At 51.1% G+C, this 14,171-nt stretch overlaps 1 protein-coding gene across 1 annotated transcript; it reads left to right on the top strand.

The window, feature by feature from the left end:
* The first annotated feature begins 246 nt into the window (after window positions 1-246).
* CAV3 (caveolin 3) lies at window positions 247-12,564 on the top strand. Its single transcript, XM_019748245.3, has 2 exons — window positions 247-635; window positions 11,818-12,564. Exons 1-2 carry the CDS (start codon window positions 522-524, stop codon window positions 12,157-12,159), a joined length of 456 nt encoding a protein of 151 aa, XP_019603804.1. The 5' UTR covers window positions 247-521; the 3' UTR covers window positions 12,160-12,564.
* Window positions 12,565-14,171: the final 1,607 nt, after the last annotated feature.

The raw sequence follows: 14,171 nt of genomic DNA, 5'->3' as shown, positions 1-14,171 counted from the left end.
CACGAGGGACAACAAAACCCCAATAATATTATTAGGGCCACTTTACAGGTAGGGACATGGTGGCCCAGAGAGGGGAGGTGTGCCCAAGCACACGTAGCCAGCAAGAGGCAAAGCTGGGGCCCAAACCCCCCACCCCCTCCCAGAGGAGCTCCACCGCTGACACAGAGGGGCAAATTCCAGGACCTCACACCCAGAGCCAAGCTGCCTGGTGGCAGCAGGAGATGCCAGGCCCTCCACTCCTTGCGTGAGGCCCAGCGCCTGCAGCAGCCCCCTTTAAGGAGTGCTGGGCCTTCCAGCAGAGCTCTGGTCTTAATTTTAGCTTGGAGGCCTGCCACAGAGGCTTTAGTGAGAGGCAGGCTGAAGTTATGTGGGACAGCTGTCAGCTGGCATGCTGGGTGGGGCCTATTTAGCCGGCAGGGGCACAAGTCTGGGGACACTGAACTGGTGTCCCTGCCCCAAGTCGTTGCAGCCCCGGCCAGTCCCGGGGCTCACATCTGCTCCGCGGGTCCCCCAGCTCCGCGATGATGGCCGAAGAGCACACAGACCTGGAGGCCCAGATCATCAAGGACATTCACTGCAAGGAGATCGACCTGGTGAACCGAGACCCCAAGAACATTAACGAGGACATAGTGAAGGTAGGCTGGGCGGGCCTGTCCGGGTGCCGCCCGCCCGGAGGGTGTCGGTTTGCAGAGCGCTGGGTGCTAGACAGGGGAGGGCTCCGCTCCACACACAGGCAGCTTCCCTGAAAGGAGCCTTGTTCCTCTTTTCCCAAAACCCAGCTGTGCACCCCGCAAAGACCCTTCACATACACAAGAGCAAAGAGTCACACACGTGTGACCCAGGCATTGACTGGGGGGGTGGGGGGGAGGCAAGTGACAAAGTCTTCACTACTCTGAAGCTCTTCCCATTCGCTCCTGGGCCTCAGCCCAGGATGAAGCGAGGTGGCCAACTTGGGTTCTTTTCTGTGCCAGGGGGCATTTCTGCGGTCCCCACAGGGTGCACAGGGCTAATCCCCAGAGGGCGGCTTCCAGCAGGGCTGGTGGCCCTCACAGGGCACTCACTCCCTCGGAGCACTGCCCAGTGTCCACCCACCAGGTATGGGAGCCATGCCCAGAGCTCACGCCAGCTGCCTGCCTGACCCCTGGTCCAGTGGCCAGGCTGGGGCAGAGGCCTGTCAGAGGGCACTCAGGCCCCTGAAAGCGAATGCCCAGATGAGGATGGAAAACTTTTGGGGAGTCTCCCCCCGGCCACGCCTCTTTCCTCGCCTGGCTGCTTCTAGGCCCACACCTTCACTCCAGCCTCCATTGGTTACCTATAGGGACCTTCCTGCAGCAGAGCTGCTGGAAGCAGGGTGTCCAGCCGCCTGCATCAGAACCACTGGAGGGGCTGTTAAAAGGGCAGTTGCCTGGGGCCTCCCAGGCCCTACTGAATGCATCAGAACTTCAGGCAAGCGCGATCCAATGGAAACATAACGCTTTATATGATCACCCTATGTAACTGTACATTTTCTAGCAGCCAGTGTTTTAAAAAGGAAAAGCAAACAGGTGAAATTAATTTTCATGATATTTTTTACTTAACCCAATATATCCAAATAGTATCATTAAAATATGTAATTGATATAAAACAACTAGCAATGAACTATCGTCCAGTCTTTCTACATCTTCAAAATCCAGTGTGTATCTTAGACTTAGGGTGCATCTCAGTTCAGACGCCAAATTTTTATCAGAAATCCTTGCTCTGCGTTTAGATTTCATAAATGTACTGTGGAAATGGCCAAATCGATTCACGTGTCCAAATTGTTCCAAACATTCTCCAAAGCTTCCCAATCATAGAATTGAGTAACAGCTTTTACATTTTAATTAAAATTCAACAAAATTTAGAATTCTCCTGTTGTACTAGCCACAGGGCAAGCTTTCAAAGCTCACAGCCACTGGCTAGGTGGCTGTGAGCTAATGACTTGTTCTAAAGCACCTCGTTCGTTGCCTTCCTTCAATGGGACACCTCCCATGCTAGAGAAAGTCTAACTTCTCTCCGTGGCTCTCAAACTCCAACACACCAGGATCCAGCCACACCCACCAGAACATACTCCTGTGTCTATGCCAGGGCCACCCACCTCCTCTCCTCCACATGGTGAATGCCCTGCTTGGCCTGCAAGACCCAATTCAACCATCACCTCCTCCAGGAAGCCTTCCCCAACTCCTCCAGGCAGTCAGTAGCTCCCTCCCCTATGCCCCCACTTCACTCTGGGCATTTCCTCAGAACAGCTCATATTATTCTATTATTATGTTTATACATACATATATACATGTGTGTCATTAGTAATGGAGACGAGGTGATTACAGCACAGTGTGAAAAGTACTGCAAAGGGGAAGTTGAGGAGCAAATTTTGCAAGCTGAAAACCACCACGCAGATGTAAAATAGTATTTGTCCTGGTTTGCACAGTGTGGCCTAGAGGGAATAGTCCTGGACTTGAATTTAACAGATCTGGTTTCACATCCAGGCTCTTCTACCTAAAAAAGATGGCACTAGGCATGTCTCCTAGGTTTCCTGAGCCTGAATTTCCCCCTATAAAATGATTATAATATCGTTTACCTCCACTGGGTAAACGCAATAGAAATAAGATGAGAGGGTTAAATGAAACAAGGGATTCGAAAATGCCTAACACGGCGCCTGGCACACAGCAAGCACATGAGCAACATCAGCTGAGAGGGAACCTATAGGAACTTGCAGGACTAGAGAAGAAGCCAGTGCCAACTTCTACACCCGGGGCCCCTCTGGTGGCCCCTAGCCAGCTCCTGGGGATGGAGAAGAGGACCCCAGGGGAGAATGTGGTTTCCAAAGGAGACCCACAATAGGTGACAACTGGAGAGCGGCCCTTGGGTCCTACTGAGCCAGGACTGAGCTAGCTCCAGGCTCCAGGCTCAGACTATGACCCGAGGGAGGGATGGGAGGCCACACAGATGCAGCTGCTCATGCACCCTCCCCGGGGGCTGAGCCCCAGAAAAAACGTCCCTCACGAGGGAAGCAAGAGGCCTGATAATCTTGCTGAGAGGAGATTATTACTTGGTATATTTATCGAACAGTCGCTGGTTTGGGGAGTTATTTGACTTTTTCTTTCTTTTGTTTTCAATGAGTGACAAATGAAAGGTTTGAAATTTAGAACAGAGATCTTAAAATGGAGTCAGATAAGTACCACAAACAGGTTCGATCAGACTTCAGGTGGTACAATGGTCTGCGAGAGACTCCAGATAGGAAGGAAGGAAGGAGAGAGGAGAGATTGGATCACCAAGCGTCTTTCATCAACTGGGGAAAAGACAAGATGGAGGGAGAGGGAAGGAAAAGGGAGTGAGGTGGGGAGAGAGACAAGGGACGAGATGAAGGCCCAGGAGGCACCTGCCAGGGGTGGTGTCACATGTGGTAACAGGCTCCACGTGGGCTAGGATGAGTGACACAGGAAGATGCTGGAATAAGACTGGATGCAGACAGAAGTTCCGGTCGCAGCCCTGATACTAACTTGCTGTGTGACTCTGGGCAAATTCCTTCCCTCTCTGGGCCTGAGTCTCTGGTATAGATAGTGGCTGGCTGCTGAGGTTTCAAACAGAAAAGCCAAGGATGAAGAGTAGCAGATAGACCCACTGAGTCTGCGGACTTGACCCCCAGCAGAGGAGAGGTGCTCCCTTCTGACTTTCCAGAGTCAAAACTTCCCCAAACTTCCCCAAGCAAGGCCTGGGGCTGCCTTTGAACCCAGGCTGGAAAATGAGCGCTAAGACAGAGGGGGAGGCCTGTACAGTCCAACAGACTTGAACTTGGTCTCCAAGGCTCAGAGCTGGGCCTAGGAAAGAGGGGAGGCTCATGGGGGACTCGAGCTGAGGAGCTGGGGTAGCACACCCCATTCCCTTTGCCCCCCACCATCACCACCATTTGTGGAATATTGATTCCATGGATCAATACTGACTGCCTGCTACACGCCAGCCACTCTGCTGTCTCAGAGGAGGTGGAGATGAGCAGGACAGACCCCTATGCCAGGCTTTGGTGGTGTGGGGGGGGAATCTGTGCCAGTGGTCCCCTGGGCTCTTCAGCTCACTAGTGAAGACACCTTTCCCTTCAGACCCACATTGTAAAGCCCCCAGCCCTCTTCCCCCTGCATTCCTAGGACCCCAGCCATACCCCAAAGTCCTCCTGAGTTATTTCTCAGAGGGCTCAGGGCTGTCTCATCAACAGCCCGCTTTCTTCCTACCTCACATGTACCGTGTTTCCCCGACAATAAGACCTAACCGGAAAATAAGCCCTAGCATGATTTTTCAGGATGACATCCCCTGAACATAAGCCCTAAGGCATCTTTTAGAGCAAAAATTAATATAAGACCCGGTCTTATTTTCGGGGAAACACGGTAGGCACCCAGGCCCTAATGCAGTGACTCTTGAGCCCAAAGGCTCATGCAGGTCCTTGAGTTTCTGGCCCCAACTGGTCTCTCCTTGGACACTCAAAGCCAGCCCTTCAAACAGAGCATGGGACAGATATGATCCTAACCCAACATTCTAGATTCCATCCCACCTCAAACCTATACCTGCCACCAAACACCCTCCTCCTGCAGAAAAACACACAAGCAACACCCTTTGCTTACCAGCTCAGGCTGCAGACACCTAGAGGGTCTGGTAGACTACCAGTTCTACAAGCTCTGCTCCCAGGTCGGGCCCATGTGGACACCCTGTTGCAGAAAGATAAACTTAACCTGGTTCTTCCTCCGTTTTCTTGAGAAGAATCCAACCTGACAGAGGAGATGAAACTAAACTAATGAGAATATATGGGAGGTGCTAAATGCCATAAATTAGTGCCAACTGAAGTGTCAACAGGATGTCAAGGGAGGTTAAGGAAGGAGGCATTACTTTTATATGGGAAAACCAGGAGCCAACTTCATGGAGAGGTATTAGCCAAGGTACATTTAAAAATGGGAAAACATTTAAATGTGGAAAGAGGGAATAAGGTTTTCTAAGTAGAGGAAACAAAATAAGCAAAGGCCACAACACTGAGGAGAATATTGGGCAGAGTTGGCAAACGTCAGGGGTGGGTATTGCCTCTTCACCACCTGTGTCCATGGCAGACATTACTAATAGATCACAGCACTTTTCCAGGAAGCCCTGGACCGTCAGCTAGGCGGAGTTGGGACACAGATGAAATCTCTTTGCTACTCTGTCCACAGGAGAACAATGGGACTAAGACAAATTACCTGAAAGGGAATTTGTGGGAGAGAAGGCAGAAGGGGCAGGTTAAAGTTGGATTATGAAAGGTCATCCAACCTGCCAGTCATTCCTCATTGGTAATTCCTTCCTTTCAGAAATGTCTTACCCTCTGTCAAGTACTTCAAGGAAGGGTTACATTAGACTAACTCACACTGAGGTATTTATGACTTAGTGTTATGGGGACTTCTGAGTATCAACTAGTCTAGAGTTCTTCAAAAATGTGGTCCACTTTCTTGGGGAGACTGTTAAAATGCAAATTTGTGGGCCCTGCCATCAGAAGTTCTTATTCAGCAGAATTGGTGAATGTTTTGTACTTTCAAGGGCAAACAAGTCCCCCTTATCCAATAGAAGATAAACCTGGAGTCTATTATCACCAGTTTTCCCTAAAGACAAACTCATCTATTATATCAGTTATCTATTGCTGTGTAACAAATTACCCCAAAACTCAATGGCTTAAAGCAACCACCATCTAATGATCTCTCAGTTCTGTGGGTTGACTACGCTCAGCTGGGCAGCCTGCTGGTCTCACTGGCCTCTCATGCAGCTGCAGTCAGATGGCATCTGGGGCTGCGATCACCCGGGGCCTCTACTGAGCTGAAACATCCCAGATGGCTCACTCATATGCCTAGCGCTTTGGCTGGAGGGTGGGTCTCAGCAGGGATGCTGGGATGGCTGGGTCTCCAGCTCTGTGTAGTTTGGGGCCTCTCCTTCACATGGCCTCTCCTCCAGTCTCTAGAGAAGGGTGTAGCAATGGACTTCCAACCCCACTGGTCTCTAAATCAGGGCATAAAAGTGGTCTTCTGATATGGTGGCTCAGGGCTCCCAAAAGCAGAAGCTGCCAGACCTTCTTAAGGCTTAGTTCAGGAACTGGCATAGTATCCTTTCTACCTCATTCTGGTGGTTAAAGCAAGTCACAGGGCAAGCCCAGACTCGATATGGATGATCATGACTAATTGGGGGTTGTCTTTGGAGACTAGCCAGTCACCCACCAAAAGCTGGTGCACAGTGAAGCTTAGAACTCAATCCAAGGCTGTTTCTAGTGCTCTCCATTCCACCTGCATCCACTTTCCTGAAGACAGAGCCTGAGTGCAGAAGAGACATGGGAATAGATGGGCAAAAGGGCAAGGACAGGGCTTATGAGACCTGATGGGAGTTCTTCTGACAGGGGCCTTTCTCTCACCCTGAAATCCTCTGTTATCCTGGTCTCTTTGCAGTTCTTTTACATAAACCTAAGTCCCTTTAAGCCCCGGCCCAGGTGTCCCAGGCCCCTCCCCGCCACCCCCATGGGGTGCTCTGGACCCCAAGCTCCAGTGAATCCCTGAGCCCCTCCTCCCACCCTGAGAATCAGCCTGTGCTGTGTTCCGTGCCTCAGCTCCTGATGGGGTACCCAGTCCTGTGATGACCCTGGTCAGGGAGATGGCAGAGGAAATTCAGGCACAGAATTGACGTCAGGCCAGCTTAGGCTCCACCTTGCTTGTCCCTTACCTGCTGGGTGAAATGCTAGATATAACGTACATGGCCAGAAACTGACATCCACAAGTGCCAAAGTGTGGCCATTACTAGGGTGATCCCCGATTGCACAGAATTCTATTTATGTTATGACCAATTATGACACAAGAAGGGAAGCTTTGCCATTTTTGCAGCTGTTGTGCTGCAATCTCCTCATTTTAACGTCCTACTTTATAAGCCAGTGCTTTTCAAACCATCTGGGTGAGGACTGGTTTTATTATTATTATTCCAATCTCTTTGTGTACCAATACTTTTGTAAAATTTAATAAAAATTACTAGAAAAATCACATGAAAAAATAGACATCCACGATGTGAGCTCCAATTTTTATTATTATCAAATAACTTAACAATAATTAGTAAATAATAATAAAAATTATTATTTGAATAATTTCATTTAAATTATTTGAATAAATAATAAAGAATAAATAATAAAAGATAATAGTGAGTGAGAAAAGTAAGACCCAGCAAACCTAAGCCACCCCCTTGGGTCTTCTGACTCTAAAACTAACTCCATGTCCCGAGGGATCACAGCCCAGCCCTCTCAGTATAGAGTTAAAAACAAAAACTCCCAGAGGCCCAGAGAAGGAAAGCACCATGCCCAAAATCACATAGTAGTAACTCAGCGGTCAAGTGCGGGCTAGAACCAGATGTCTATCTTCCTGCCTAGAGCTGTTTCCCCCACCACAGACACCCTATCTGAATAGTCCAGCGCCCTGGATGCCCAAGGACTGAGTCATGTGGGACTCTGGGGGAGGTATTTTTGACAGGGTGTGGCTTTTGGCCTCCCCCGCACACCCCCCCAATCCTCCGGCAATGCTTGCCTTGCTGATCTGTACGTTCCCTGCCCTCTTGCAGACTGCGGGGGCTGCAATGGCTGGTTCTGAGTAATCAACTGGCTCTCTTGCTGTTCCAAAAATAAATATGGGAGAGAAGGGGACACCAACTGAATGAGCAGCCCAGCCCCTCCCTCCAGCTGCACACCAAGCCCTGAAGCTCAGCCAGTGGATGCAGACCCTACCCCACTACCCTCCCTGAAAAAGCTATCTCACCTCCCGCTTCTGGAAATGAATTAAGAAATGAAGTCACTGTTGTTTCTGATACACTGGCATGACTGCCTAGAGCTGCCTGAGCTGGGTCTTATAAATACATCTCCCCAAACTAGCGCGCTATGACCAAAGTTGTCTCCATGCTTAATCCAAGTTAGGGGAACAGCTGTCCTCCCAACACAGCCCATCCCTCGGAGGGCACATTTTCTGATTCGCAGAAAACAGAGCAGTTGCCCCATGCATCGCCCCCAAAGGCAATCATTGGGAAGAATTCAAATGTCAGCACCAATGGCTGCTGCAGGAAAACGATAATTAAAAGCCACAACCAAGAGATCCTTGGGGGTAGGATTATTACTACCATAAGCAGAAAATGTGGGAAAGAGGACTCTGTCCATCTTATCAGCACCGGCTGAGGTACGCGTGTACACACGTACACGCTAGGTAGGCTGGAGAGTTTTCATATTTGTGATCTGGGATGTCAACAGATTTTCTGAGATATATTTTCCTACGACCTTCAGAGCAATTGAACAAATAATTACCATCACTGAGCACCTACCACATGGCAGGTATTAATCATTGCCCAAGAGGTAGTATGCCTAGCACACAGTGGGTGCTTCATAAATACTTGTTTGAATGGATGGATGGATGGATGGATGGATGGATGGATGGATGGATGGATGGATGAAAAATTATTTCTATTCCTCATACAAGGTTGTAAGAAATAGCAAACCCATTTTAAAGATGAGGAAATGAAGCCCAAAGAGGTTATCTGCCAAAGTCACTCAGATCAGCAATTGCGTTGGGGTGCAGACCTACCTTTGGGACTCCAGCTTTCTGGTGAAGAAAGCACTCTGTAACAACCACCACCAGCAGCGGCATAATTCTTAATCAGGTGTTCTGTGCCAGGCAGCGTTCTGAGTATTTACATGTCTTAACTTATTAACCCTCTGACAAACTTTATGAGATCAGTCTAGGAAAACGAGGCATAGAAAATCTAAGTCACTTGCTGCAGGTCATGGAGCCAATAAGTAACAGAGCTGGACTCAAACCACAACAGTGTGACTTCAGTCAGGGCTCTTTGCCCTTCTGTTGCCTCTTAGGGGCCAGACATAAATAATCAAATGTGTTAAATGAAGGAATATTCTAAGATAAATGAACAAAGCAGGCGGGGCTGCAAAGGGACTGCGGGGAAAGTGCTGACTGCTGGGAGCAAGGTAGGTGGCTGGAAGAAGAGGCTGGAGGCTGTGCCTTGGGGCACGTGTCTGGCTGACAAGGACCAGACCTCAGAGGGGGCAGCATCTATCTGTGGGTCTGACCCTGCCTGGGGCGATGGGAAAAGCTTAGCCTAGAATCAGGATGCCTAGATTCAGTCTGGGCCCTGCTTCCCTCCTCAGCCGACTGCTCACCTGTAGGGTGAGGAGGCAGGGCTGGGTGACCTGTGAGTGGGAGGGCACTCTTTTAAGGAACAGCCATAAGAAAGGCAGGAGAGGCCACAGGTGCTCAGTGGGAGAGGGAAGGAAGGAGGGCGTGCCTGCTGGGACAGAGGCAGGGAGGCGTGTCTCTGCCCAAATGCCTCCTTCCTCTGGCAAAGTTCCTGGGGCTGCAGCATGCTCCAGAAGCCGGCCTGGGTGCTATGAGGCATCAGGCACAGGCCAGGGCATGGGCCACGATGGAGGACGGGCCGGCTGCAGACATCAGGACACCTCAGTTAGTTGGTTCCTGGACCCAGGAGCTTGAACCTCAATACTTATGGTAGGGGTACCCAGGTCAAGGTTGGAATGGTCCCCTGGCCTATATTCCCCAGCTTCTTGGATTTGAAAGCTCCCCCAGGAATCAGCAACTCTGGATTTTTGCCCCGTATAAACCAGATGTAGAAGATGCCAGCCCTTTCCATCCACATTCCCATTAGTCATTCCCCAAACAACTTGGGCCCTCTTTTCTAACTATGACACATCTTTTCCATGTCTGCCTCCAAACCCCACAGTCCCCCAAATTCCCAGCCAGCCACCACCTCCTGGAAGCCCTCCAGGAAGAAGTGCCATCCTTCCAAGGAGACCAGGACTCTGTTCCTATTCTTGTCCTGTCATCCTGTGGGCTTTATGAGAGTTAAGTGATTGCCACTGAGCACCAGCAGAGAATGCTGCAGGCTGAGGGTCCTGGAAGACTTGACTCCCTGAGTCAGCTTTTCCACATCACCTACAGCCTGAACTCACCCTGTGAACTTTGTTCCCCATTCACAAACCACCCTAGGAAGGGCCTCATCCTCAGCTGTCCTCAGGGGGGTCCAGGAATCTGAGGCCTGGCGCAGGAGCCCAGGATCTATTCATGAGAGAAAAACAGGACTCAACCTTGTACATACAACCCAGTTATGTCCACTCCCTCCCCCAAAAAAGTTACACTGGAAAGAAAAGTGCCAAAGCAATCTTTTTAGTACTAGAGAAATACAAATCGGAGATGTTTTCATTTCCTTTTTGCTATTCCCTTAACTTTCTGCAATGTGGCTATGATATTTGATAATGAAAAGCAATTTTAATAATCACGTTGTGCATGGAGGAGAGAATCCCCTCCCCCTCAACAAACGTGGGGAAGGGGCCCGCCCTAGAAAACTATACGTTTGAACTGTGCCCTGCCCCCGCCTCCATGGGGATCCTTCTCCCATTAATCTGATTAGCTGTGCATTCATTCAATCAACTTTTTAAAAATGCCCCAAGAACACTGAAGATGGTCACTCCCCCCATTTTACAGATAACGACAGCTAAGGCTTAGGGATGTTAAATGACATCACATATAAAGCAGCTAGGACAGTACTTACTACATAACAGGGACTCAAGAAAGGTTAGTGAACTGACATGGCTGGAAGTCATCTTTTTCTTCATCTCCACTGATCAGATTCCTACTCCCCAAATGGGGCCTCAGTCACCATTTCAGAGGGATGTGTGAATAGGATTCTCTGAGCGCCCATGTTCCTTCCAGCTGCAAAGGAGGCCCGTGTGGGCAGTGAGGGGAGGGACACTGAAGTCCCTGCAGGACTAGGTCAAGGGAAACAAGTCAGCCTCCTCCACATGGTGCTTCAGGCCAGCCAGCCACACTCAGACACAAGACTCCTCTACCAGCCAGGATGGCGTGGCCCCCGCTTGGCCACACGCCAGACCCTAAAATAACTCTCGGAGCTGTGCACCTCTCTCCAACTTGCTGCCACCACCCCAAAGCAGGCTGCCACCAGGTCCCGCCTGGACTCTTCATGGCTCCCAGCTTGTCCCCCCACACACACACACCACGGCCCAGCCGCAGCGGCCAGAGCGAGCCGCTCCTGCACGAAGGCCTTCAGAGGCTGCCCAGCACAGGACGTCGTCCTGCCTGCCTCCCCAGCCTCACTCCGCTGTCTGCGCTTGGACTCAGCCTTCTGGAAGCACCTGCATCTCCCTGAGAACACACACTGACCTGGCAGCTCCTAGCAGTTACTGCTCCTCCTGCCCTGAGCACACTTTTCCTGCCCAAACCCTTCCCTCCATCTGGCTGCTTTCAGATATGAGCTTAGCTGGACGACTCTTCCTCCAGGGAGCCTTCCCTTTCCCAAGGCTGAGTTCAATGTCCCCTGGTGAGTGCACACCGCCCCCCGACCCCGTCCTTCCCTTACCCGAGCGCTTTGATCACTGTGCTACACCTGCCCACCATAAGCTCTGGGATGGCAGGAACCTTTGCCTACCCACCATCATAGCAGCAGGCACCCCATTCATCTTTTCCAACTCCCTAGGATCATCAAATAGAATCTGAGAGCCATGGCTCTAGGCCTGCCTCTGACTTACCGTTGGCCTGAAGCACGTCCCTCAGCCCTCGGGCCTGCTCACCCACCTGCAAGGCGAGGGGTCGAGCCCGCTGCTGGCCCTGCAGAGCCAGTCCCCAGGGGTGGGCCCCTGGCCTGCAGGGCTGGGAGCCCTGCAGGGGGTCCCGACGCTCACAGTAAAGGCTGAGGAGCAGGTGGGTGGTACTGTGGTGAAGGATGCCCTTCCCGCCCCTGCAGGTGGATTTTGAGGACGTGATCGCAGAACCTGTGGGTACCTACAGCTTTGACGGCGTGTGGAAGGTGAGCTACACCACCTTCACCGTCTCCAAGTACTGGTGCTACCGCCTGCTGTCCACCCTGCTGGGCGTCCCGCTGGCGCTGCTCTGGGGCTTCCTGTTTGCGTGCATCTCCTTCTGCCACATCTGGGCCGTGGTGCCCTGCATCAAGAGCTACCTGATCGAGATCCAGTGCATCAGCCACATCTACTCGCTCTGCATCCGCACCTTCTGCAACCCGCTCTTCGCCGCCCTGGGCCAGATGTGCAGCAACATCAAGGTGATGCTGCGGAAGGAAGTGTAACGCCAGGTGGGGCCAAGGGGGCACTGGGCAGGGGAGTCAGGCCAGGCTGGTCCCACGGTACTGCTCCCCGGGGGCTGCTGGGGAGCTTTCTCTGTGGGGACTGCTGCTTCCCCCCAAGACAGGAGCACAGAGTTTTCTGAAAGCCAGAAAGACAGAGCCACCACAGAAGCACAGTGGCCCTTCCCTCCACCCCCGTCCCACCACGATGTCCCCATGACCGTGCACGAGGCAAGATCATTTGCTAAGAGGCAGCTACTGCAAGTCTTTGCGTTCATGTGTACTGTAACAGCACAAACCAGCACTCAGTTCCCACCCGGGGTTGACCTGCCCACACGCGCCACCCAGGAAAGCCACCGGTGACTGTGGGCGTTGGGAGGGTGGCTCCAATAAAGGGTTTCGGCTGCATCTGGACAATGCTATGTTTCGTGTGTCCGTAAGGTGAGTGTGTGTCCTGATCAGCTCCAAAAATATACTTCGCTGCCCTGAGAAACAGAAGCGGGGCAAGTTGGTTGGCCCTTCTCTTGGCCATATCCAAGACCGGGAGCAGAGTTTCGTTTCTCTTGGGATTCTTCTTGTCGCCTGCATACCCGCTCCCCCTTGTTCCTTAGGACATGATTTCCCACTGACTTCTGCTCCCCCACGCCAGCTAGTGGTCACCAACAGAAGCAAATGGCCCTTGGGCTACAGGGGGAGGGGGACTCCCCCTGGTACCACTGAGGAAAGGGCCTGGGTTACAACATCTCGGAACCTTCCCCAGGGCACCCCAACCCCAAGGCATCTGCATTGCCACTCGGCATATGGACACCATCAGCCCTGAGAGAAGTGATAAGGGCATAAGGTCCAGCGTGTGTGTGTGTGTGTGTGTGTGTGTGTGTGTGTGTATTCACGTTGAAAGTAAGAGGCAACAGAAAGGGCATGTCCCCCCAGCTCCCCACCCCTGGGGGAGAAAAACACACAGCAATCTTAGTTCTTTGGGGATAACGTGTGTTATCAGAACTCAGTCCTCAAACATAGGAGGGGGTGGCTTTTGTGGTTAAATTTGTTTGGGAAGTGCTATATAGTCTCTTCAATGTCTATTTTCAATAGACATTATACTTTGAGAAGTCCTACAGTTAAAAAAAAAAGTATCTTGTTTAGGTCAGTGTCCCAATATCCCACAATTTTATTCACCTTTCCTTTCATGCAACACCCATTTAAGTCTCATAAAATGAAGGTGCCACGGCGCTTTTCAGGTTTTCAGAGCCATCACCTCATCGGTGCCTGTGAGCCCCTCAAGGGCTCAAGGGGGGTGTGGTGAACGGGCCACACGTGGACTGGGAGACGCACACCAGCCTCGTTCTACTCCTGCTTCTCCTCCTAGTTGCCGTCTCGGGCCTCAATTTTATCAGCCACAAAATGATCTCTACCGTCCGTTTCAGCTCTAAAACTTTTTTTTTAAAGTCTCTTGTGAAATTTTCAAACACAGAGGAAAGTTGAAAGGGTTTGCTGTGAACACCTATATCGCCACGATCTAGGCTCCACAATGAATATTTTATTGTTCCAGCTTTGCCTCATCTTTATATACCAAGCTTATCTTTATGCATTTTTAAAGAACCTGCCGGTATCAGTATATTTGGCTCCTCAATACGTCATCATTCACCCCTTAGTGTTCTCGAGATGAGACAGTTACAGCCCAGAGAGGTCAGCAAGCTTGCCCAAAGGCGCACAGCGAGTCAGCATCCGCTTTGCTTCCAGCCCACATTGTCTTCTCCAGCCTGGGGCTCATCACATTCTCCAGTGGATTCAGGAGCCCAGGCTCCTCCTGATGAAAGGGACTATAGCCAGTATTACTGACATCCTCCTCCAGGGGCCTGCCCTTCCAAACACCTCTTGAAACCATTAGGCCATGCGTTTCAGACTTGGAATCTTGGGTTATGCACAGATTTTTCACCAGCTTGGCATTTGCTAAAACCTGATTTGATCACAACTCCAATTCTTCAAGCTCACTGGGCGCAGAGTATGGCAGGTGCTCA

Source organism: Rhinolophus sinicus, chromosome 5 (assembly GCF_057876585.1).
Source record: "Rhinolophus sinicus isolate RSI-liver-muscle chromosome 5, RSI-T2T, whole genome shotgun sequence".
In the NCBI taxonomy this organism is placed as follows: domain Eukaryota; kingdom Metazoa; phylum Chordata; class Mammalia; order Chiroptera; family Rhinolophidae; genus Rhinolophus; species Rhinolophus sinicus.
Note: the sequence above shows the minus strand (reverse complement) of the source record. Positions and strands in the feature narration are given on the sequence as shown.